We start from the raw sequence: 26,995 nt of genomic DNA on the forward strand, positions 1-26,995 counted from the left end.
AAGATAGATAGAAAAGGATTAGTAGGCTACAGGAAGCTCCATGAATATATTAAGGCATGGCTTCAGATCCCTAATGAAACAATTTTCTTTGGTTACCACAGAGATGACCTTCTTTAAAAGCGTCTCTAGACTTGTGTCTAGGACTAGTTATCTGAAATTGCCGGTGTAGACCCCAGCTAACCGCCCCCCTTGTTTGGGGACCTTAGGTTAAGTAGTCTGATGTGCTTGTCTTAGGAGATAAGCAAATACCATTAAACTGCCTGGGTTTTGGGGTATCGCCCCCACTGATCGTTCTACCCATGGATGTTAGAGGAAGCGCATGAATTCGTGGTCAGCCTTGGGTTGGGCAGCATGTAGTGCTGTGTTCAGTGCAGTCTTTGTTCTGTGCCACATGCCCACTGTGCTTTGGCTGGGATGGTGTGGGAGAAAACAGCTTAAAAATCCAAAGCAGGGGGAAGAGCGAAGAAAGGGGTTTGCAATTTGCATGACCACAGATGCCCAAAGTCTCTACTCTCTGAGTTGGAGGACTCTCCTCAGGCACAGCCGAGGCCTACACAGAATGACCAGTGGACTGGAATGATTAGCTTCCGTTCCCATGGCAACCACAATCAAGCTCTCACCTGGGGAAGCTGACTCCAGAGGCACCAGGTCCAGCTCTGGGTCTTACAGCTGGCCAACAGCAGAGCTGGGAACTCAGTCCAGTTGCCTGAGACTGCGGTCATGGTTCCTGCCTCACAGTGGTTCATGCGAGCGACATGCTATTGTTCACCTGTATTATTTCAATGCTGAGGATCAAACCAAGGGCCTCACACCTAGGCATAGGGCTCTAGCATGCAGCCAACCCTTGCCCTGTTTTTTAGATGTCTTTGGAGCAACTGCATCTAGCCTATCCTAATCTCCACCGTCAGGATGTTGCCCTGTAAAGCTCACTTGAATCTGTTCTGTTTAAAGCAATTTCCTGTCTGTTTGCAGAGGTGAGGGAAAGCAGCTGCTCCAGGAGAGGGGGGACAAGAAAAACGATTAACGCGACAAGGGCCGTGGTTTCAGTCTCCATTAAAATGAAACCTGTCTTGAAATTTGGGGGTGGGAGTGAACTTCATCTTAATGGCTGCCTGCATTAGGACAGTTTTCCTGTAAAAATCTTTGCCTTTTTTTCCCCCAGACTCTCAAACCTCCCACCTCATGGTGTTTACAGAGGGAGTCATATGTGTTTACAGCTGCACAAGCCATCCATTTGATAGTTTCTCCACGAATGAGAAAAGGATTGGTTTGAATGCGCTTTTGCAAGCCAAGCCAGTAGGAGCCTTCTGTTCCATGCAATCCCCCGCTGTGTGTTCTCAGGAGCATGCCTGTCCAGCGTGAGGGAGGGTGCTAGGAGGTGCCTCCTTAAATAGCCTCGCACGTTTACTGCCTTTGCGTGTTGGCTCGTCATGCCCGTTTCCTGCAAACCGCTGTGTGTAAAGATCTTCAGTAGGCTCCACCAGTGCGGCGCGGCTCACAGACCACCCTAACTCTGTAGATACTCTTCAAATTCCCTTCGACCTGGTTTTGTAGAAGCCCTTGAGCTCTCCCTGAGAAGGAGATTTCTTCTGTGGAGTGGGGAGGGAAGAGGTGGGGGTTGCCGATGTAAAAGGCTTTGGTGGCTATAGGGGCTCTGCTGTGACATAAACACCCGTCTCCTGGCCGTTCTCTGTAGCTGGAAATTGGGTGCCACGTGTCGCCTTGTAAAACTGTAGTTGCAATAGAACCAGATTCTGCCAGAGTGGAAAGCAAATGTACGTTTGCTCCCTGGTGACTAATTGGAGCACACAGCAATCTGATTCTTTCCTTGAGAGCGTTCTTTCCTTTCCCCCACATCCCTTCATGGCGGCTCTGCCCACTGGCTGCTCTAGGCGTTGGTACAATGGTGAATGCTCCAGTTTTAGCCTTTTTCCATGTTATGAAAGAACCATTTTTCCCTCAGTTAAATCTGAACTGCTTTCTGTTATTTCTGCCAAAGGAAGTGGAAATTGGTTCCAGCCGATGTTTCCTGTTAATCATAAAGGGTTTTGAGTGAGCCTGTACGTTAATCTATTAGTCCCAGTATGTTATCCATGGACCAAGTGCTGCCGTCAAAGACACTAAGCGTTAGGCTGTTTCCATCCTGAGTTTTATTTCAGGACTTCCAACCTCTCTTCAGAGTACAGGCATGATGCTTGAACCTCATGGTACTTTTTTTAAAGTAAAAAATAAAAAAACACTCCTTCTTCCTTTAATATACTAGAATTATTGCATTACTAGGAAAGTTCATAAGTGTCCATTAATTCTTCTTCCCATCCTCTCCTGCTCTCGCTCCAATCAATCTAATTAGCATTCACTTGGGGATTGGATAACAGGAAACATAGGAAGGCAGATTGCCTTTCTCCTTTTCCTTCTCTCTTTTTTAATAGAAACCATCTGAAATTAAGCTAGCGCAAGAGTTTCAACATCAAACTCCTGCAAACCAAGCAAGCACAGCTGTCTGTGGCTTCCTGTTGCAAAGTAGACCTGGATTGATGCCGCTGATGCTTCATGTGATACTGCCAGTGATCACTTCTCCAAGGGTGCCAGGACCCCACCCTAGTGTGGAAACTTAGCTCTTTCATTCATAGTGACTCCTGGCCACTGGAAGGCGTGGTGTCTACTTGGAAACCAGAGGAAGCATCTGGCCAGTTGAATCCAGTGGTGTTGAGTGGCATCTTTTATGTGGTGGTGAGGGTTTTGTAGAATCATCTGCTTTTCCATTCAAGAAACCAATTCTGGAGTCTCAGTTTAGCATCTATGTAGCAGGAGTGTGTGTGACCCTGATCCATCCAGGGAGAAAGGGCTTGACGTGGCTTAGGATGATGTTTAGGTAGAACCCGCTCTCCAGCTTGCCCTTGCTGATGGTGTTTAAGAGTATGGCTCCTAGGTCAGTGTGGGATTTCATGTGCCTGCTGGCCACATTTAGGTTCCAAATTATGGCCAGTATCTGGTATGTGGCAAATACCACACTGCAGTGGGAACATACCCTTCTCCAACATAGTCATGGTGATAAAACATCAGAAATGAGTTAAGGTAAATTTATATGAAAAAAATGCATCTTTCAGTTTCCTTGGTTGTTATTCTCATCAAATTAAGTAATTCGTTTTGTTCTTTTAATATTCTTACGCATGGATCATCAAAGTTAGCTTTGCTCTCCTTGTTCACTAGTGTGCCATCAAACACTCACTGGGTATCTTACCAAATGAACTGGGCAGCAGATCTGAGAGTCCTGGGCCAGTTCAGAGACAATTTGACTGTATGATAGGAGACAGCGCATTGCCTAGGATGTGTACAGAGTGGATCTAGAGCCCCGGGGTCAGGTTGACCCACAGGGCAGTGAGGGCCGAGAACTAAAGGGACGATGGGAAGACAAGCAACGCAGTGAGGGGTGGAGGCAGAGGGGACAAGCAGTATGTCAGCCCCCTCCTCGGGTCTGCAAGTAGAAGATTCTATCTGGAAAAGACAGGCCACGTAGGTGCAGGGGGCACAGGTGATGGGGAGGGGTGACTGACGCATTAGGGGGAGACTGAAGAGCTTGGATGGTCAGGAGGGAAGGGAAGATGGAAGGACTCTGAGATTTACCTGTCAGTTCAGCCCCCACTTAGCTACTTCCACATTTTTACTGTTGGCTCCAAGACTGGCAGTTGAAGGGTTCTATGAGAGAGTGGTCACTAGGGGCGGGACTCATCTGGCTCTATGCTCAGTCTTCAGAATGATCCAGTCAGAGATGGTCCCCAGGTAAGGAAGCTGAGGGTGATGCGAAAGAAGGCTTCTGGGGACGTTTTATGAGTCAGCCCAAGGTGCTGCCTAGACCAGCCTAAGTGTCTTAGTCGGGCCTATTTAGAAGTTTGGAGCCTGATAGAATGACTATTTATATTAAAAGATACTTGATTAAATTAGCTTATGTTCTATGGCTGGAGACATCCAGTGGTGGTGACTCTCTGGAGCCAGTGAGAAGAACCTGAAAGTTGCTCAACCTACAAAGCAGGATTCCTGACAGCCTCAGGTCTTCTGTCCACTTTGGAAACCAAAAAAGCTGGTACTAGTATCAGTGACAGAGTAAACCACAGCAGTGGCGGCAGCAGCAACGACCGCAACAGAGTAGATGACCTTATTAGCAAGAATGATGGGCCAAGCAAGCAAAGAAAACTTTAAAAATAATACTAAAGTTTTAAAAACCTTTTCTTCGATCCATCCTTTGTCTGGGCTTCTGTAGGCAAGTGCCACCCATATTTAGGGTGAATCTTCCCACATCAAAATAAGTCAGGATGACTCCCCTATGTACATGTATAAACTGACTCAATATAGACAACATCTCGCTGAGACTGGCTTGGGAAACTTCAGCTTATGTTCTGAATTGTCTTCTATCATTTGTGGACGACTTGTTCTGTTTGCAACACTGGGGATGGAATCCAGGGCCAGGCACATGCTAGGCAAACTCTACCACTGACCTGTCTCCAGCCCATAGTAATATACAAGCAGGAAATGAGTGTTTCCCCCCTTCTTCTACAGGCAGATAGGAGAGCCACTTGCTCAAGCCCTTTTGTATTATTAGTAAAGCTGAAATTGTCTCTCATTATTTGTACATTGAAAAGAATAGAAGGCTTAAGCTCTGCTTCCCTACCTGGCTTTTCTGTTTATATTCAAAAGTTCTGTTATGTGCATACACAACTGAGCGTTGTCCTATAGTCTGGTTGCTGGGGGAGGTAAGACAGACAGACTCCACTGTGGGCACAGATGTGAGGAGCTGATGGGAATATAGCGAGTTAGGGACCCAGAGGGCAGAGACTTCAACCACAGTGGAACATTCCAGCAAGTGTTTGGTTCAGCTCTGAGCTGTGAGCATAGTCTCAACCAGCTCAGCACCAAATCCCTTCATCACTATTGTTATCAAATGCTTGAGAGCGCTTCCAGAGACTCTGTGAGGGTCAACTTCCAAGAACGGCTCATCATACCAAGTTCTTGGCGGCGCATTTAATTGTAATTCCCAAATGAAATTGCTTTGTTTGGGGCCATGGTCCCACCTACCTCATGCACACATACTAGATTTGTCTGGAGTCCGCATTAGGATTGTTACTGTTTTTCAACTGCTAGCTGTGAACCATGGTTGAAGATGCTTTGGATTTATCAATGCACAGATAGGTTTTGCCCTTGAAGCAAGCCCAGGAGAAAGGCAAAGCCAGACCAGCAGCCCTGAATCTTGCCTGGGCAGTCACGAGTAGAAGCCCTGTAAGTCTGTTCCTCAGCTTTCAGGACTGTCCCGGCACAGAGCATCCTACAAGTGTGCAGGGAGGAGTGAGACATGTGCAAGAGACATCTAGAAATTTCCAAGTACACATTCCCTCTTCAGATCCATTTTAAGGTCTTTCGGCTGAGCTCCAGAACATACAAGGCTCTGTGCTGGGAGTTTAGGAAAGAAAGGGACAATGAAGAGTTTAGAGTTAGAAAACTTACATTTAACTGTGGCTGACACTCAGCCCAGGAGTTCTGGGCCACATCGGCCTCTGTGCTTAGTTCTGCCCCTGCCTCAGTGTGTTACAACTTGCTGTCCCTCTCTCTGTGGCTCCTGTCTGTTGTTCCTTCACCTCTTGCAGCCCTTCCCAGGACACTTCTTTCAAACTCCCCCACCCCAGCCCTCGGCCCTCTGGCGTCCATCTCATCCCTTCTGTGTACACATCATGATTGGCTGACTGTTCTCCGCTCCACCCCACAGTGCCTACAGCAGTTCCTAGTAGCTACTCATTACATGTTAATAGAGCTAATGAGTGGTCAGATTAATTCATTTATGCATCGGGGAGGGCACTGTGCAGAGTTCCAATACCCAGAAGTCCAGAAGATGTGTGTGGGGGGGGAGGGGGGTGGGGGGGAGGTACATTTCTTCTGTAACAACCAGTCACAAACCAAGTGGCTTAGAACAATGCAGATGTTCATTTTACACTTCTGTAGCTTAGAAGCCCGACCCTGTCTCGCTGCATGAGAGTCAGGGCATCCTCAGGCTGCCTTCCTTTCCGCTGGCTTCAGGGGAGATGCTGTTTGCTCGCTTTTCTAGTCTCAGGGGCCACTTGTGTTCCTTGACTCATCCTGTCCTCCGGCTTCAAAGCCAGGATGGCTAATTGAGTCCTTACACCACCCACACAAATACACGCATATATGCACATGCACGATTGTACACACACACACACACCACATGCATGCAAGTGCACACCACACACACACACATACGCGCACGCACCTCGAGCTCACATACCACACGCATGCATGTGCACACCACCACCCCACACACACACACACACACATTTCCTCTTCAGCCTCTCTCTCCTACTTTTAAAGGTTACCGAGGTTACATTGGGCCACTTGGATAATCCACAATAGTTCCTGGTTTTATAATTATCTGTAAAGAACTCCATCTCATCCACAACTCAGTCCCTGCTGCCAGGTAGCCTAGCACCACAGGTTCTGAGCAATCAGGGCATGGATCCCATTGAGATGAATTATTCTGTCCAATAAAGGGATCGACAAGCAAGATGTTTTCCTTAGGCCAGCCGTTCTCAACCTGTGGGTCGTAACTCCATTGGCAAACCTCTATCTCCAAAAATATTTACATCTCGAGTCCTAACAGTAGCAAAATTACAATTATGATTTTGATTCTAATTTAAAATTACAAAGATGATTTTATGGTTGGGGGTCACCACAGCACGAGGAACTATATTAAAGGGTTGCAGCATTGGGAAGGTTGAGGACCCCTGCCTTAGAGCCTAGGACTGGAACTGCCAATAATCATAAAATGAACACATTTAATCACGGGTGACTGTGGCCGCTGAAACAGGAGTGTAGCATGCTCAAAGTGAGACTTTAGGGGATGAACGTGAACCTAGAGCAAGAATGTAGGGGGAGACTGGAGTGCACCTCCCCATAGACCACCCCACCTCCCACCTCCACCCCCACCCCCCACCTCCACCCCCATCCCCACCCCCACCTCCCACCCCTGTCCCTTCTGTGTACACACAGAGCTGGATTTGTCTGTGGGATTTCCTGAAAGGAGAGTGTATGTGTGGAGGCTTTTCCAAAACCACCACTTTATTGGGGTTTTTGTTTGTTTTGTTTTGCTTTGTTTTGTTTTGTTTTGTTTTGTTTTGTATTGAGATGGGGTCTCGCTGTGAGTCTTGGCTGTCCTGGACTCACTTTGTAGGCCAGGCTGGCCTCGAACTCGAACTCACAGCGATCCACCTACCTCTGCCTCCCGAGTGCTGGGATTCAAGGCGTGTGCCACCACGCCCGGCCACCACCATCTTATTGCACATAGCACAGACAAAGAACAGATAAAAGCCCTGGTTCACAGGCACATAACACTCATGTCTTTTTTTTTTTTAATATTTTATTTCTTTTCATTGTATGTGCATTGGTGTTTTGCCTGCATGTATGTCTGTGTAAGGGTGTCAGATCAGTTACAGACAGTTGTGAGCTGCCATGTGGGTGCTAGGAACTGAACCCGGGTCCTTTGGAAGAGCAGTTAGTGCTCTTAATCGCTGAGCCATCTCTCCAGCCCAGCACTCATGTCTTATGTGCATACCATCTACCTCAGCTGCCCTTGGGATCTTGTTTTCCTGTTTTTCAGTGCCTTCATTCCCCTACCCCGACCCCAACCCTGATACCAGGTTGATATCTTCCTACTGGTAACACAGAACTTATTCTCACAAGGATTGCTCTGTCCCTGGGGAGGCACACTGAGAGTCTCCAGGAGCATGGCGGTCCTCCACTTTTCCCAGCACCCACTCTTGCCATGACTCAGCATCCTGGCTAGCTCCTAAACACCATGTGGACAGTGAATGGTGGATTGAACTCCCATCCTCTGATTGGCCTTTTTGCGGCAGCGCTGTCCCACAAGACATCCTGTGGGTACAAAACTGTTCAATGTGCTGTCCATCGTGTGGTCAGAAGCTTCTGGAATGTGGTTTAGTGCAGGTGAGGAGCTGGGCTTTTTGCTGTATCTAGTTTTAACTGACTTCGGTTGGAATAGTCACGCGTGACAGGTACCTACTGTGTTGGATAGTGTAAGGAAGTAACAACTTGCCGAGCATCCCAGAGAGGCCACAGCGGGCTGGTGGGCTGCAGCGTGCAGGGCATGAACACAGCCTTTGGGGTTCAGACCAGGTTTAAGCTTTGCTTCCATGATTTTGTGATTTTTTTTTTCAGATCATTACAATTTTTCTGAGTGGAGTTTCAGACTCAAAGTTTTATCCATGGAATATGGGACACGCAGGGGTTGGGGATGGGCAGTAGCAGGCAGGTGCCATGTGACCTGGCATGTAATATGGGGCATGCAGGGGTTGGGGATGGGCAGTAGCAGGCAGGTGCCATGTGACCTGGCATGGAATACGGGACATGCAGGGGTTGGGGATGGGCAGCAGCAGGCAGGTACCATGTGACCTGGCATGTAATATGGGGCATGCAGGGGTTGGGGATGGGCAGTAGCAGGCAGGTGCCATGTGACCTGGCATGTAATATGGGCATGCAGGGGTTGGGGATGGGCAGTAGCAGGCAGGTACCATGTGACCTGGCATGTAATATGGGGCACGCAGGGGTTGGGGATGGGCAGTAGCAGGCAGGTGCCATGTGACCTGGCATGGAATACGGGGCATGCAGGGGTTGGGGATGGGCAGTAGCAGGCAGGTACCATGTGACCTGGCATGGAATATGGGGCACGCAGGGGTTGGGGATGGGCAGTAGCAGGCAGGTGCCATGTGACCTGGCATGTAATATGGGGCACGCAGGGGTTGGGGATGGGCAGTAGCAGGCAGGTGCCATGTGACCTGGCATGGAATACGGGGCATGCAGGGGTTGGGGATGGGCAGTAGCAGGCAGGTGCCATGTGACCTGGCATGTAATATGGGGCATGCAGGGGTTGGGGATGGGCAGTAGCAGGCAGGTGCCATGTGACCTGGCATGTAATATGGGGCACGCAGGGGTTGGGGATGGGCAGTAGCAGGCAGGTACCATGTGACCTGGCATGGAATATGGGGCACGCAGGGGTTGGGGATGGGCAGTAGCAGGCAGGTGCCATGTGACCTGGCATGGAATACGGGGCATGCAGGGGTTGGGGATGGGCAGTAGCAGGCAGGTATCATGTGACCTGGCATGGAATACGGGGCATGCAGGGGTTGGGGATGGGCAGTAGCAGGCAGGTACCATGTGACCTGGCATGGAATACGGGGCATGCAGGGGTTGGGGATGGGCAGTAGCAGGCAGGTGCCATGTGACCTGGCATGGAATACGGGGCATGCAGGGGTTGGGGATGGGCAGTAGCAGGCAGGTGCCATGTGACCTGGCATGGAATACGGGGCACTCAGGGGTTGGGCATGGGCAGTAGCAGGCAGGTGCCATGTGACCTGGCATGGAATACGGGCATGCAGGGGTTGGGGATGGGCAGTAGCAGGCAGGTGCCATGTGACCTGGCATGGAATACGGGCATGCAGGGGTTGGGGATGGGCAGTAGCAGGCAGGTGCCATGTGATGTGAAGGGAAAGAGCGCTTTATCTTGAAATTGAAACTAGACTTTCTTCCTGTTGCTTTTATCATTGCTTTCCAGTATCTTAAAGACCAAGGGACCTCACCATCTGTCCAGGGTGGACTGTACCCACTCCCCACCCATGAATACACTGGGGATGGCCTTGCCTATCTAAGAGCTGTGTGAAGATGGCATGGGACAGAATTGCCAGCACACCCGCCACTGTCCCACGTCCCCTGTACCCAGCACTCTGCTGCACCCTGGGGGCTCATTAACAGACTAGAAACGGAAAAGACCTGCTTGTGAACTAAGAGTAAGACATTTAGTAAATGATAGCCCGTCCTCTTAATGGCTTCTTTCTTCTGTCTTTTTTTTTTCTTTTTACATTTTAAAAAAATCACTAAGATATGAAATTTTTTTAATGTTACAATCTTTGTTTCTCCCTAATTTTTTTTTTTGGTGGAAACCAGGAGAGCCAGGAAGCCACACACCTGTGTGTGTGTGTGTGTGTGTGTGTGTGTGTGTGTGTGTGTGTGTGAAAGAGAGAGAGAGAGAGAGAGAGAGAGAGAGAGAGAGAGAGAGAGAGATTATGAAGCACAGATGGAGATCAAAGCTGTGCTGATAATCAATACTAGGTTACTATATTGTTTCCTAACAAATAGTGGCTCTTGGAAGAAAGAATTAAAAAAAAAAGTATGTGTGTATGTGACTGTCTGTGTGTAGTTGTGCACATATGTGAGTGCTGGTGCCCTTGGAGTCCAGAGGAGGGCACTGAGTCGCCTGGAGCTGGGGTTACAGGTGGGTGTGAGGCAACCAGCATAGGGGCTGGGATCCAAACTCAAGTCCTTTAGAGAACAGCAAGTGTTCCTAAGCACTGAGCCATCGCTTCAGCCCCCAGATAATACCTTTATTTTAACAGCCTTCTTAAAAACAGGTTTCTTGAAGTGTAATTCACTATATATCAGTGAGTGCTGGTCTCTTTATAGAGTTGCACAACCAACATCATGGTCAGTTTTTGAAATGTTTATTATCCCCGAAGGAATCCAAACCATTACCAGTCATCCCCCAGATCCCTCTAACTGTCCTAATCAACCAACAGTTCACCTTCTTTGGATTTCCCAGGGTAAGGATTTCATATGAGTGGAATCATGTAATATATAGTCTTTTAAAGAGTCTTTTATTATATTTTAATTTTATTTCAGTGTGTGTGTGTGTGTGTGTGTGTGTGTGTGAGAGAGAGAGAGAGAGAGAGAGAGAGAGAGAGAGAGAGAGAGAGAGAGAGAGAGAGACTATGAAGCACAGATGGAGATCAAAGGATAACTTCTAAGAGTCAGTTCTCTCCTTCCACGACATGTGTCCCAGGGCTCGCACTCAGGACATCAGGCATGGCAGCAGCCAGCTTTATCCGGTTAAGTCATGTCACCATCCCTAGATGACTACTGGCTTCTTTTCACTCAGAATGCTTTCAAGGTTCATCTGTGCTATAGCATATACTAACACTTTGTTTATTTCCTTGTGAGGAATATGCTGTTGTACTGAGCTTTTATTATCTGTCCATCATCAGATGATGGACATTTCAGTTGCATCCTTTTTGACTATTATGGACTACGGATAGTTGTGCACACATTTTTGTCGAACATCTTCTCATTTCCCGTGGTTGCCTGCCTAGGAGTAGACCTCACGAGATGACAGCGCTGTTGGTTACGTGGTGTTTCAGGGCTTGCTAGACAGCAGTAATACTGATGCTCTGTCACACGTTTTCTTGCCATAAATGGTAAGGAGCACAAATAGGTCAATTGTTCGAGGAGCTGAAAAGCCCATTTTTCAAAGCCATGCCATGTGCTCTACGTACCCACCTGTAGAGCATCAGCCCTTCTGCTCCTCTGCATCCCTAATGATACCTGCTGTTCTCTTTCTGTACCAAGTCAGAGCTGTGTTGCTGGGCAGGAGGTGGCATCTCCCTGTGGTTTTTGAATTGAATTTCCCTAATGATTAATGACGCCGATGTGTTTGCGTGTGCTTGTAGGCCATCTGTTTGTCTTTCTTGGAGAAATGTCCGTTCGAATCCTTTGCCCGCGTTTTAATTGGGCCATTTGTCTTCTTTTCCTGTCTCCCCATTTGGCCCACGCAGGACGCTGATATGCTAACGGGTGATGAGCGAATATGGAAGGAGGTCCAGGAGTCACTGAAAACAATTGAAGAGCTGAAGGCACACTGGAGTATCCTTTCACCCGTGGGGCCAGCCGCACCCTTGGTCGCTGCTTTACTGAGAGCTTGGTGTCCCTGGTGCCAGGGCAAAGTCAGAAAGCCTAAGTGCTACACTGTGGCCCAGCCAGCAGTGTGGGGTTCTCCAGTCTACATTTTCTTGATACAAATGATAAGGAAAGTGAATAGGTCAAAGTTCAGCATATGATGTGATCCTCTGGGATGTCCTGCTGGTGCTTTACTGTGTAAAGGGGGAAATCCCAAATCAAGGGTAGAATTCAGATAGATTGGAAGCCATGACAGAAAGCACTGTCTGTAGAGGATTCCACCTGGATACAAGCATGACGGGAATGGGGTGGGGGTGGGGGACTGCAGGTAAGAAAGAGACTGTGGAACATGAAGAGGTCACCAAAAGGTCATCTGATGCTTTGGGTTGGTCTTATCCCAGGCACTAACAAGATTTGCAAGTAAGGTTTCCAATCTATAGTGTTGCTAGAGATTGTGAAGGATGGGTTGGATAGGAAGGTAAGTGACTCTTCTTTTATTGATTGATACTTATTTATTTATTTATTTATTTATAGATTGCGTTTCCCTGTGTAGCCCTGGCTCTCCTAGAACTCACTCTGTACACTAGGCTGGCCTCGAACACACAGAGATCCACCTGCCTCTGCCTCCTGAGTGCTGGGATTAAAGGTCTGTGCCGCCACTACCTGGTTTGACTCTCCTTTTAATAGTGAAATAGGTAATTACAGAAGTTGGTAGCATGGTGAGCTTGCAAACAGTCTGACTGATGAGTTTACAGTTGGTTGGTAAGAAATAGCAAAGAAGGCTACCATGTGTAGATTGCTGCATGGATTTACTAGAACAATTCATCATGGCTTTTTAAAAAATTTTTTTTATTTTTTTATTTTTTGGTAATGTTTGCATTTGTGTTAGATACTAGCAGATCCAGGCATCTTACTTAATGATCAAATGACACAAATGTCACTCTGGGGTGCTCTGTCTCCTCCACCCCTGATTCAGTACTTTGTACATGATGATCATGATGATGATGATCATGATGATGATGATCATGATGATAGCAGAAGAAGAACCGTAGAGCAGGAGCTCAGTAGATCATTGACAGTATAAATGGTGACAGAATTTCAGAAGATGAACTTTGACAGGAGTGTATATGAAGTCTTCAAGAAGTTGACACATTTCCCAGCGCCCAATGGCCACTCACAACTGTCTATAATTTCCAAGGGATCTGACACCCTCACACAGACATATATACAGTCAAAACAGCAATGCACTTAAAAAGAAAAGAAACGGAGTTAAAGCATGGCAATCTGCATAGAGCTTGACAGCTGTGCACACGAAAGGACTCTATAGCTTTTGTAATAGCAACATTTAATAAAGTGTACAAGTATGTTACAATCCCCAAAGACAACTGTGATCTTGGGCTGTAATTGTAGAAATTCAAGGAATAAAACGAGAAAGGCAGCAGCTAGGGCCGATTGCATCTAGATCTCAGATTCAATCTGGGGTATGGCTTATTACTAGGGCTGTAGAGAAATTAAGTCTATTATGAGGAATGACACAGAGTTAAGGAGGAGTTTGAAACTCCACCTGACAGTGTGATGGAAGGTGCTAGAAGACAGGCAGCTCTGGGTTGACATTCATGGACTCAGAGTTTCTGGACTGCGTGAAATCTTGCTCTCTGTGGTCTTGTTCTTTGTGCAGCAGGAATCAGGCCACAGAGAAGCACGGCACATTTCAGTCTCATCTGGATGAGCCGTAAGTGGAAACTGGCTCTGCCAGGTATTTGGCTGGTCCTAACCCACCTTGTGAAATTACAAGGCGCAGTCCGGCATTCATAACTCTCACATAGTGAGACGGTAACGCGCAAATCGCTATGTGTAATCGTTCCGGTGAGTACTTCTCGAAGGCCGATACATCACATTCCAGCCCGCAGGGTGCCTCTGGTGGGAGGAATCACGGACCTTTAAGAGATGGGGCCTACTGGGAAGTCACTGGGAGAATGCCTTCAAGGGCCCCATCCGGTCCTGGTTTCTCCGCCTCTCTCTGCTTCCAGGCTTGATATGTGACTGCTTACTGTGACACCCAGTCCCACCATTGTCATCTGGTCCCTCACTGGAGGCCAAACCAATGCGGCTCTCGGGCCTTGGACTTGAACCTCTGTGCTTTATAAAGTATTTTACATTAGATATTTCATTATAATCATACAAAACAGTAATACCGTGCATATTTTGATCAAGATACTCATACATACACGCAAAGAGAGGGAAGGAGAGAGAGAGGGAGGGGGAGAGAGAGGGCTGGGGCTGGGAGGGGGGGTGCTTGGGGGTGGGAGATTAAGGCTTTCCAGTGGTGTTGGTGACTGACTGTGCCAGGCCTGGACAAGTGAGCTAGACTTCAGGCCAGCTATGAAGCAGAGAACCTCAGAAAGAGGGAATGTGCTGACACACAGGTCACATGGCATGCTGCTGGTGTCGGCCAGCGTGCCACACACGAGGAAAGAAAGTGCCAGCAATGAGCACAGAGTGGCTTTTTATGCAAAGCGGCCCAGGAAGACCTTAAATAGAGCAGCATGGCCGGGCGGTTGCAGACCCTGCTCTGGCATCTTGCCTTAATAAGCTGAACAATTCCCAAGTGATTTCACTCCCTTGTCTGTCTGCCTGTCTGTCCCCACCCTCCTTTAGACTTTAGGAGCTTTGAAAGAAAGCTCCCATCCTACCCTCAGGGGTTCTTTGATCCGGAGCTCAGCACCTCACTGGGACAGCGGTTAGAGTAGACACCACAGCAGCAGGGATAAATCTGAACAGAGACACATCTGCATTAACTTGGGAAGCAGCTAGTACCATTCCTCCCGCCCCGCTCCCTGGAGCACTTTACATGGGAAGCTTTGCCTTGTTTGCCAGGAGATGGTTGCCAATATTTTAGAGGGAAGTTGGCACGGAATCCTTTCCTGCCTGCTTGTATGTGTGTGTGTGTGTGTGTGTGTGTGTGTGTGTGTGTGTGTGTATGTTTCCTACAAGTGGGTACAGAATATCACATCTGGTTTGCACTTGTGTGGCGTCCCACCTCAGTGCCTCGATGAGGCAGAGCACACTATGGAAATGAGTAGACAAGTAACAATGGGGATCCAGCAAGCCATGTTCCAGTATGGCTCAAGCCTTGCCACAGAAATGTCTGGCATTGTGTAAGAGGCAGCCATGCCTCCTGACAGTCTGTCAAATAGCTAATCCTGGAATGAAAACCCACAGAGGTTAGCACGGCAATCTGTTTCAAAATCAGTGTATTGCCTAAGAAAACCCTCTCCCCCCCCCCCCCCACCTCTGGGGGATTCGTTCAGCAAACTTGAAACATCCATGTCACATGAACACAAAAGAAAATCACCAACTGTCAATAACTTCAAATCACTGTCTTTGGTACGTGAACCCCTTCTGGGATCCGAGCCAGGACACACCCTAAGAGGTGACATAAAGGGCCCTCAACCTGAAATTCTCTCCAAGGAAGTGGTGTTCTGTAGTAAGGCGTATGTACCTCAGCGGTGAGGAACCATCTCTCCTGGGAGGCTCGTAGCTTGCCCGCTCCCAGGTGTGGCTTGGTTGGTAGGAGGACTCGCTGGTGTTTTGGAAGCAGTGTTCTGCAGCCATGGGCAGTGAGAAGCAAATTCCTCCCGGGGAGAGGAGTGCAGGAACTTTATGCTCATGGGCTGTCTGTTCAGGGTGTGGCTCGCTGTGTTAGGATGCTGATGGAGAGGGCTTGAGTCGGGGTTTAGGGGACGTGTATGGAACTTAGAGTTGTGAAGAGAAGGTTTCTTCCATCCTCTCCCTTCAGCCTGTCAGGCTCGGGGTGACAGGAAGGCAAGAGAAGGGCGTCCCATCTCTGCCAAGTGCTTTGCGTGCCCCAGTAAGCTTTCCAGCCATTACCTATGACTCTAGAACTCTGCCCAGCTCATGAGAGGCCACAAAAGATTTCCCCCACTTTCAGACACATTGTCTTATTTGATTTTTACTGAGGCGGGCAGATGTTGTAGTTTCAGCCTACCTCGCAGCACTTGACTCTCTCAAAGCTCCAGCTCTGACAGAGGGCAGAACTAGCTTACATTTGCGCTGAGCTTTAATGGACGAGGAGGGTCTATACTGCTTCTTATATAATTGGAAACTTCAAGTGCTTTTTCCTAAGTGGAATTCTAACATCAAAGCAGAATAGTATAGAACTGCAATGGGGGTGGGAGGGTGGGGGGGACAGTCTCAGCACAACAGGGTAGCGGAGAAGTGTGTGATGACCACCCCGGTTGGGTCCCTCAAATGTTCTTCAGTTGGGTGCTGGCTGAAGGCCCATGTCCTCAGTCCTCCAGCTGCCTCTTTAAGAGGATGGGGACATCAGTCTATAAAGGTGAGATTAAAAACTGGGCTTGGGGCCAGATGGCTTAGTGGAGCCAGTGGTGAGGCCACCCTGAGTAGCATGGCGCAACTCATGGGGACTGGAATATCACACTGAGGCTCCATGAAGTTAATTACTGACCTCATTGGCATAAGATTAATCAGAAGGTCAGAGGTACTGGGAGGTGGGTCTTCTCGCCTTTGTTTGTTTGTTTGTTTTTGTTTTTTGAGACAAGGTTTCTCTGTGTAGCCTTGGCTGTCCTAGACTCACTTTGTAGACCAGGCTGTCCTCAAACTCACAGCGATCTGCCTGCCTCTGCCTCTGCCTCTGCCTCTGCCTCTGCCTCTGCCTCCTGAGGGCTGGGATTAAAAGCATGAGCCACCATGCCCCGCCTCTTCTTGTTTTTTTTAAGACATCGTTTTCCCTTGCTCATGGTACACTTACATAAACCCTTCCTTCCTTCCTTTCTTTCTTTCTTTCTTTCTTTCTTCCTTCCTTCCTCCCTTCATTTCTTTCTGTTGTGTTTTGAGACAGTGTCTCTCTATTTAGTCCTAGCTGTCCTGGAACTCGCTCTGTAGACCACACTGGTCTCAAACTCACAGCGGTCCACCTGCCTCTGCCTACAAAGTGCTGGGATTTACAGGTGTGCGTCACCACACCCAGCCTTTAGTACTTTGCTTCAGTGTTTGGGTTTAAAGTAAGAACACATCTCTTCAGTTAGGTATAGGTCTGGGTCGCTTTGTTTTATAATAATAAACAAGTGCATTTCTTCATGTGGCTGCACCCGCTGCAGGCCTGTGCACTGGTGGGGGTTGGGCTCTATACATGCCCAGGACTCAAATGAGCCAGAAGCAAACACAGGCTTGTCCTTCCTCAGAAGGGAGTCTCTCTTTTAAACAGAAGCAGTTCCACAGTAAAGAATTTGAGGCTGAACTAAAACTTTAGTCCACTTTAATAAGCACCTTCATTGCTTCCTCAACTGTATTTAACAAGGGAACGTGTAGAGCTGTGAAGACGGAGTAATTCTTTGGGAGTTTTAATTCTCCTAGAGTACAGGCTGGGCGACAGGATGGCTTGTTGGTGCAAATAGAATTTACTTCGCTGAGATGCCACTTGAGTGTGTTTTTGTCTCTCAAGTGTGTTTCCAGGCAGCTCATCCGTGTAAAATAACGGGCGCCCCCTCCCTCCGATGCCTGGACGCTCTTCAGCCTCTCAGGCATCTCTGCTCACTTCTGTGTTTTCTTGATGAAGACAATGACTCCTTAACTGAGTTACTAACAGAGTGGGAGCAGGTTCTGGCCCTGTGCCAGGCGATCCTGAACAGCAACTCTGAGCAGCTTCCCGACATGAACGTCTACCAGCTGAGGGTGCTCGACTGCGCCATGGATGCCTGCATCAACCTGGGGATGCTGGAGGAGGCCCTGTTCTACGCCATGCGCACCATGGAGCCGTACCGGTGAGTGCAAGGCAGGGCTGAGGCCCAGCTGTCAGCACTGCTGCCACGGGACAGGACGGGGTGGCCATTGATAAGCGATTCCGGCCCTACTGTCTTAGAGCCAGTGTTTCCCATTGGCTTTCAGCGTGGGAAACCAAACCTTGTTTCATTCATTCCTCTGTTTCATCACACATTCACCAGTCATCGACAAAGCTGTTTCCGGGTTCCTGGCACCGCGCTTGTTCGGAAATGAGTTAGATACCGTTGCTATGTGAATGGGCGGACCACGATACAGTGTGAGGCTTGCAGTGACAAGGGCAAGCAGGGAGGGGGCGAAGAGGAGCACGTGAGCTAGTCCTCTCTTTGGACAGCTGGTGCAGGTGAGGGAGGTGGATGTGGTTCTTTTTGACTGGTTTACAGTAGTGGTGGGTCTCTTCTGTTTGTCGGAATTGATGGCTGTCAAGGTGCTTGGATGCAGACTATTAGCCCATAGAGCCATCTTGTGACCAGGGGAGACAATGGGCTGTCTCCAAGAGGTCATTGCATCAGAGAAGAAACTATTGGTCACCTATGGGTAATTCATTCCTTCTCTCTCTCTCTCTCTCTCTCTCTCCCTCTCTCTCTCTCTCTCTCTCTCTCTGTGTGTGTGTGTGTGTGTGTGTGTGTGTGTGTGTGTGTGTGTGTGTGTTTGCTCCTATGTGGAGGCACTTTGAGGGGAAAGGGAGGTTGAAATCAAAAGCTAAAAGTTTGGCAGTGTTGGCTGTGAGGCTCCAGCTTTTCCCTGGGCTGAGAACAAGCCAGTATGGAGAATGCAGAGCAGATGAAAAACCTGAGACCAGAGTTCCCCAGTGCCCAGCACAGGGCAAGGTTGCCACGAAGAAGACTGAATACATTGGTCATAAAGGGGACAGTGTCTGCAGCGCAGGACACCATTCCTAGAAACTGTAAACGTTCTGTAGATGATGCAACCACAGCCTAGCCAAAGAGGACGAAGCACAGGGAAAATCCAGGTCTAGACCCATGGGACGTGGGACAACAGGCACAGGGAGTGGTTCTGAGAGAAGCAGGCGGGGCCCTGCCTGTCTCCACTGGAGGGGAGCCTCCGGTGACAGACAGAAGGGAGGAGAAATTGCCAGCATCTGCCAGTCAAGAGCAGAAGCAGGTTTAGGATTGAGGCTGTGGGGATTGAATGACCCTCAATCAGCAGGCAGACCTGGACCAGAACTAGATGTGGGCTGTGAGGTGCCTGACAATAGCCAAGGCCCCACAGGCAGGTAGATGTCAGAGACTCACAAGCCCAGCCTGTGGCACCAGACGTAAGGGTGTTTCCAGACTTTGGCAGGTGGCTGCTTTTGTTCCCTTGTGGTGAACAGCTTTGGGACCGTCTGAGTCAGCTTTAATCTAACATGTAAGATACTGCCTGGAGGGCTGAGACCGGAGACTTTCCCATGAGCGGTGGAATGTCTGTTCAGGGTGAGGAATCTTGTGGGTTTTCTGAAAGTATGAATCGAACACAGAAAGATAAGGCCGCTCTCTCAGAGCATTACTGGGTGTTGACATGGCAAGCAGACTGTGATGGTTGGCACAGTCTCCGAAGGCTGGGGCCTGGCCTCAGCAGCCCAGAACACAGGCGGTGCAGTGAATGGATGGACCCAGGCCAGGAGCTGCAGACTGAGAAAATCTGCCTTTCTCCAAGGCCCAGTGGCAGCACTGCCCCCACCTCCTCCCAGGGATAGTCTCTGAAGCAGATTCTTACCCTATTGTCCCCTTCTCTTTGCCATCCAGGCTGCCCTGCTGGGGCCATCATGAAACAGCTATTTAAATTTGCCCTACCAGAAGCCTCTAGCTATCCTGGATGCATTTTGAATCCTCTTTTGTACACACACACACACAGAGAGACTTCTGCATTGACCTAGCTCTAGTTAGCTGGCAGTTTGACTGACCGACACTTGAGTCAGACAAAAGCTTGCTGCATAGGTGAAGCCAAGTCCTCCACAGCATCCTTACATGTGTATGAGAAACTATTGGTTATATTTTCATGGTGTTGGCCAGTCACAGGTTCTCTAGCCTACATCAGTCCTCTATAGGGCTCTGTAAGGGACTGTTTTGCAGCATGCTGTAGTGTCCCACGTTCAGTGAGCAGGACTTGTGCCATTTGCCGTCGTAGGCACTGTAGAACAAAGATGATGAACAGCTGAGAGAAACAGAACATTGCCCTTTTCCTTTTAGCTCGGGACCAGTGAAAATAGGGACCACAGACCAACAGGTGAGATACCCAACAAGCCCTCTGACAGCCTTGGAACAGGAAGGGGATGAGAAGGTGGTGATAGTTTTCATGTGCCATCCATCACCTGCACAGTGGCCTGCTGCTGCCCTTGCTAGGCCTTCACTCCCATTTAGCCAAGGACACGGCCAGTTAGCTAGGCCTGGGTTACTGAGCAGTGACTGGATTGTCATCCGCAGGAATAATTTGACAATGTCAATCTGCTATTTGCTGTGCCTGGATTGAGGTCAAGTCTCTAGTGAGCATTTTGTCATTCGTGACCTTGGGGAGCTTTAACTGCTGACCTTGGAGGACAGTGTATCCAGATCCCATTTTTAGCCAGTGCACTGCTTTCAACTCCTATTTTTACTCAATAGATCTTACTTAACTTTATGGTACAATTTAATACAGGCCTTTTTTTTTTTTTTTAATTAAATCTCCCACACAGCAAGTTGGGAATACAACAGAAAGTCTAGGTCAGCTCCTAAGTATGTGTAGCTCACCCTTTTAACAGATATATATCATGTCATCTCAGAATTGTGCCATGATTTTATGTTCAGTTTGCTCACTGTGTCAAACAATGCCATGATTCATATTAAACCATTTGATTCTTCTCTGTGTGATGATGTGGTCATATCCACATGGCATATTCCTAACTGCTTGACTGTTCCACCATAAGATTTGGATATCTGTCACTAAATTGTACTCTGCCACCACAATCTCACTTTGTCTTCAAGGGAATATGGGAAAGGATGACTCCGTTCTGTTGTTGCCGTTGCTGTTGCTGTTGTTGTTGTTGTTGCTGCTGCTGCTGCTGCTGTTGTTCTTGAACTAAATTTATTTCAAAATATATCAGGGTCTTCTCCTTCTTCATCTCCTTAATCAAAGCCTGAGGGTTTGATATTCATTTTGTTCATAAATAGTACTTTTGTGGCCCTGGAAATGACACTGTGTGAGTTACCTGGGGGAAATGCGGAGCAGGAACAATAAAGAGAAGACTCAAGCTCTCCGTGTAGATGCCCACATCCTGTGAGAGAGAGGAAATCCGCCAGGGAAAGAAAGCTGAGAGAGCAAGATTCCAGTTCAGATAGGTGTCTGTACCTTCTGGTCAGTAAAAATAGGGTTGGCAGGAGATGTACAGTACAGTTGAGGGTTGGTGGCTGTGATGTATGTGTCTACAAATCAGGTGTTTGTGACTCAAAGAGTGCTGAAACTCTATAGCTGGGGCACCCCTGTCCATTTAATTAGTCATTTTGTGACTTCTTATGTGGAAGCTTTTGGCAAATTGAGAAGTTGATAAAATGTAAGGTTTTACCACACCAAAACCTTCTACCATTGCTCTCCAGCTGGCTTCCCATCCCCCACCCCCACCAGAAGGCTTGTAATTGGTCTTTTGTGGTATTTGTCATCAGTCAATAGGACTTTAGGACAGATGCCAGGAGAATGTGCCAAGTGCACATTGCAACAAGGGAGACCTGAGTAGGTGACAGATACAGTCAGACCCCTGAGCTTAAGTCCTGAGAGCTTCCATGTCACACAGGTCAGTGTCTAAGGACATTTGTGTCGGGGTCTGTCTCTGAAGCTCACTTCCAGGGCTCGGGCGAGGTTCTTGGCTGTCACACCTAGTTTAGAACCTTCGAATCCAGACTCACAGGTTGGAAATACAGAACCATTAAGCCATGTCTCTACACAGAAATGGTGCCCAAATGCCCCAGGGCACGTGGTTCCCTCACTGTGCTCACTGTCTTTCATGGTAAACTTGAGAGAATTAGCTCCTCTGTCAGTGAACATACATTTTATTCTCCACTTACTGATGTAGGTGATTATCTATCTGTCTAATCACTTTTCCCCACATTGCAGTGTCTTTGGCAGGACCTCTGTACCAATTTTAAGCTTGCTCTGTGTGTGTGTGTAAATACTGGTCAGCAGCCATCTGCTTTTCATTTTTGGGTTTTTCCAAGAGACCAGTTCTCTAAGAGCCTGAGCACCTGACTAGACCGAAGCAGGCCTGATCACCAATGGATGTGATTTTTCTCCTTGCATCAAGTACGTGTGTTTCCTGTGATTCATTGACTGATCTTAACATCTCATTCATTGCTCTGTCTCCTTAAAGCCTTTACAGACAGGGAGCTATCTATAGTTGAAGCCTTCCCTATAGCATTGCTGGCCCTGAATGCCAGCTTGGCATTGCTCTGATTCACACTGATCCAACCCACTAAATCTTTCACTCACAATGCCTCAACAAAACACCAGTGTCTGGTGCCTTAAACCACAGAAACATATCTTTTCATACCTCCAGAAGTCCAAGGTTAAGGCACTAGCAGTTTTGTTTTTTCCCCCCAGAAACCTCTTTTAGTCTGCCAGTGGCATCTTCTCATTGCGTCCTCACATGGTACCCCTCTGTATAGCGGTGCCCCAGATGTTTCTCTGTCTGTCTCAATCTCTTTTTATAAAGCCATAAATTCAACCAGGGCCCACCCCAAAGGCTTCATTTTAACCCAACTACCTCTGTAAAGAGTCCCATCTCCAAATGCTGTCTCATTTTCAGGTCTGCAAATGAGGGGTTGTAGAAGGATCAGATTTGGCCCATGTTCTTGGCGGTCTGCATGCAGTTCAACCATTGCCTCCTCCCTATTTCTAAAAGTTACCCGTCTCGAGGATTGGTCCCTCTGCATCTATAATTCGTTGTCGTTCTGCACCCAGTGGGAGCCTGGGCTGTCCCTGAACGCAGCTGTCACTCTGTTTCCTGCTGGGCTGCCAAGTATGGAAGTGCGTGGTTTTTCTGGTGGAAAAAGGTGACGCACAGGATCCTGAACTGTGTGTGAGCCAGCGGGCAACAAGGGCCTGGCCTGACTCGAGCAAGTCAGTGGCTGCTTTGTGAGCAGCCTGTAATGGAGGATCGCTCAGAGCTCTGAAACAGAGAAAAGCCCAGACGGGAGCCTGGTTTGGTCCCAGTGGACCGGGCACTGTGGTGGGAGAAGCGATGATAGAAATGGCAGCAGTCTGTGCTGACATGCCAGTGAATGGTGGAAGCTCGCTGTGGCCAGCAGCACATGCTGACAGACTGGTTGGGGGTCCAGCAATGAATTCTTTGGGGAGAAGGGGAGCCCTTCCTCTACCCTCCAACCCCCAAAATAACTGACGAGTATCAGATGATGTTTGATGAAACAGGTGATGCTGGCCCCTGTATTTCGTATGAAACAGGGATTTATAAACCTTGGGCAATAGGAGGGGTTTTAAGGGTGAGTGTGTTTGATTCACTAGGGCTAGGGGTGCCAGGGATACTTGATTTGTATACAGTAACCCAGTACTATGATAAGATGGGTGGGGGAAGAACTCCAGGTGTGCCTGAAGGTCATTGGTTGAAAGCCAGGACACCAAGACATCTTATTAGCATAGGATGGGCGTTTCAGGAATCCCCAGGTGCTGGCTGAATGAATTTCTTATCTGGAAAGGGTTGGGCTTGTGATCCTTAGGGCTATGTGATGCTTCTTAGGAGATCTGGGGTTCCTCAGACCAGGGAACTCAGCTGAGAAAGGGAGTCAGTCATCTTATACCGAATTCAGAGGCTATCCAGAAATGCCAGACTTCAACCTTAACAGCAGGGTCACCTTGGGAGGCGGGGGTGGGGGGGGGGGGGGGGAAGCTTTTTTTCTTGTAGGCCTTCTGTTTGAGTTCAGGAGCTCCAGAGGTTTGCAGCAGCCCCTGCCAGCATGTGCAGGAGCAACTGCGTTCGCCCTGGAGACTCCCTTCCTAACCAGCCATGTGGACACTAGCTGGCCATGGAAGGAAATCAGCACATCTACCCACTGCTCCCTCCCAGCTCAGGTTACTCCTGCTCCAGGACTTATTCATGCCTTATTTCTGACTGCTGCTTCATGTGCCAGCTCACAGGGCTGACTACAGAAGCCTGTTGTTTTCCTGTCTGGCCCGTCTTGGTGGGCAACCTTTCATTCTGGTGTTCTCTTTTCTGTGCTGGGTCAAAGATACCAATGCCCCTTTCCTTCAAATCCTACCACCATGGATGAACTCCCAAGAAGAGAGCCATTCTTAGCCTTGGGGCTAGATCACAGGAGACCTGTACTGTCCTGTGTTCAGCCATGTCTATGAGCAAGTGTGTATGCTGTGAAAAATTGTGTCCAGGCTTCCAGAATAAACACTTTCCATCCCCGGTCACCTCTCCTCTTACACATTCCCAAACCATTGCAGAAGCTCTTGACTTCCCTCTTCACTTTCTTATTACAACAAATTGTAGCATAAGCAGCAGGCTAGTGGGTCATAGGGGATGTTTTAGGGATGCACTGCTGTTGAATCAGTCTTGTGGCTGGCTGCCCCTTCAGCTACAAAGATGCTATTTCTCTTCCTTTTCTCACCTTTGGAAGAAAAAGTAGGCGTGTGTGTGTGTGTGTGTGTGTGTGTGTGTGTGTGTGTGTGTGTGTGTAGGTATGTATGTATGTATATATTTCATTTTCCCCAGTAGGGAGCAACAGGAAACCAGAAATCAGCCTGGCCTAAGAACTGGGAAATGATAGATATGATGCTGAAAGATTTTTTTTTAACTTTTAAAACAGCTTTTTAGTTTCCTATGAAACACATGCTTTATGATTATAAAAAAATTTGGCCTGTATACTTCAATGCCATTTATTTATGTATTTTGAATAAGATCCGTATTAAGTGTTTAGAAATTCTCTAAGGATGGATAAATGAACTAACTGTCACTGCACAAATAAAACTGCTTTCTCAAGCCTCATAAAATTGATCAGTTATAGAGAACGGTGATAACATTTGTAAAGAATGGTAAGAGGTCCTTGGGAGAAATGAAAAGATAGGGCATGAATGTCCTTCAAAAATCGTAGTTTCAGTCTTTGAGATAGCCAAGTTATTTTGAGCAAGAGAAGTGCCCTCTGAACTAGTTAATATAAAGCCCCGGAGCTTGTTAAAGCAGACCGTCTTGAAAAGTGGGTAATATTCTCATTGTTCAGTGTAGTCAAGGGAAGAGGCCCAGCTTCCTGCTAAGAAAGACAGTGGGTGACCACAGTCCCAGGACAAGGAGAGGGTACTGCTCTGGTAGTGGTGGGGGAGTGGGGACAGCATCTGCCCTGCACAGAGTGAAATGGATGGTGGAAATTGCTCCTTCCACACAAAGGACACTCATCATACCCACGCTGGCCTTCAGAATCAAAGAGGAAACAGTCTGCTCTCACTGCAGTGTCCTCCCAAAGTGAGATAAATCGAGCTCGCCAATTGTAAAAGCATCTTCGGGCTATTTATTAGCCTCGGCTTTCTCGAGGAGCAGGTGAAAGGACCTGGAGAGCTGCCCCCACCTTCCAGTGTGCTTCAACCCAAAGCTGATTGCTGTGGTTTATTAAGAGTCTGCTGTGGTCCAAGCAATGTGCCCACCCTTGTAGCCCTCACAGCCCCACTGAGGAAGCTGAGCCTGACCGGCCTCCTAGAGGATGCGGTGACTCGCATGACTGGCTTTCCAATGGTAGAGCCATGGCTTCGGGCTCAAACCCCAGGTACATGTATTTTATTTCTTCTAGAAAAGCATTTGAGTCAGAGTGAATCTGAGTTCTGAGTTGGAGATCAAATGTCCCCAAAGGCTTATGTGTTGAAGGTTTGGTCCCAGGGTAGCCAAAGTTGACTGGATTGTGGTGGCTCTGACTGTTAATGAATTCATAGCTGAACGACTATTAGAAGAAGGGACTTAACTGGAGGAATGTGCCTTTGAAGGGCCTCCCGCTCCCTCCCTCTCTTGCTGTGCGATAACCTTTGTGCCACCACACGCTATTGCTGTGACTTCCTGCCTCATCTTAAGGCCCAAAAGCAAGGGGACGAGCCACCCGTGGACCGAAGCCTCTGGAACCATAACCCAAAACAAACCCTCCTCCATCACACTTGATAGGGGGCAGTAAAGTATTTTGTCACAGTGAGAGGAAAGCTGTAAAGTTGAGAGTGACCACAGTCATGGTGCAGGGAGCTGGGTGGACTTCCCTCTCCCTGACCCTGCCTTCCCCTCCCCCACCCCATCCCCCCCACCCCCGCCCCGCACAGGTCCATCGTGGGTCTTTTCATCACAAGTGACAGAAATCCAACTTTGATGTGTATGTGTACACTTGCTGCACAGCCACTCGGATGCACAGCCAGGCACAGGTCAGAAGTGCAGGACCCAGGGCACAAGGGTACAGTCTAAGCCGAGCACCGTCCTTCCCACAGCGTGCTAGGAGACAGCTTCCAGCAGCCTCCTGTCGACACCCTCCTAACCCCACAGGAGAGGGCCCGTTCTGTGCTCCTCAGAGCCACATTTAAGAGTCTATTTTGGGGTCTCACAGACAGGTCTAAGAGAGACAGGCGCTGGAGGCTCCACCAGGAGTGGAGGTTTGGTATGGGACATCTACCTTCCAGGAGCTTAGAGGGTAAGTAGCTGCTAAACCAACTAGAGGAGCAGTGTCTGCAATGCTCTTCCACTCAGAAATAACCTCGTGATGTGTCACGAAGGAAAGGCTTCAAAGGGAGGAAGGAGATCCAAAGGCTAATGCCCAAGGCTGGCAGAGAAAGCAGCAACTCTGCCCCACTGAAAGAGCCAATTCCGAGAATCTCCAAGGCAGCAAAGCTCGCTTGGACCACACTGGCCACTTGGAAGGAAGACTTAATTATAAGAGGAAAAGGTGGATCTGGGGGCCAGGCAAGGTCACCTATGTGGGACAGAAGTCACAGAGCTGGTGTGGCTGATCAGTGTGTGAAGATTTTGCAAAGGCTGTTGGACCCTGGTGTGCATTGCCCATTTCTGGCTGAAGATGGCTCTTTTCATGTTAGATGCTGCCAGGAGAATACACCTGGATTTCAGCAAGAGGTCTGAAAGCATCTCTAGGTAGAAAAACTATGGACTTGTGAGATTTAGTTCCACCTTAGGAGCAGCTGTTCCTGTTCCCTAGTTATTAGCAGACTAGTGGGCCCTTTGGGGTAAATGACTAGGGATATGCCTCTAAAAGGCCTCTTAAAAAAATGGTCCGAAGTCAATATTTTTATCTGCGTGAGTAAGATGAACAAATGGAATTTATGTAATCATATTTGTCAAGAGACTCAAAGCTAAGAGGAATAAAGAATACTTTTGGGGGACTAAACCAAGCTCAAAACATTTGGTCAGCAT

At 48.3% G+C, this 26,995-nt stretch overlaps 1 protein-coding gene across 2 annotated transcripts in view; it reads left to right on the plus strand.

Annotated features, from left to right (window-relative positions):
* SMYD3 (SET and MYND domain containing 3) overlaps positions 1-26,995 on the plus strand; it is a 550,588-nt gene that overhangs the window by 442,382 nt on the left and 81,211 nt on the right. For both annotated transcript variants that reach the window (XM_084791915.1, XM_084791916.1), the window contains 2 exons: positions 11,679-11,766; positions 17,429-17,603. In XM_084791915.1, coding sequence (XP_084648041.1) covers positions 11,679-11,766; positions 17,429-17,603 — 263 coding nt within the window. The remainder of the gene's footprint in view (positions 1-11,678; positions 11,767-17,428; positions 17,604-26,995) is intronic.

This window comes from Acomys minous, assembly GCF_964271855.1.
Source record: "Acomys minous genome assembly, chromosome: 1".
NCBI lineage: Eukaryota > Metazoa > Chordata > Mammalia > Rodentia > Muridae > Acomys > Acomys minous.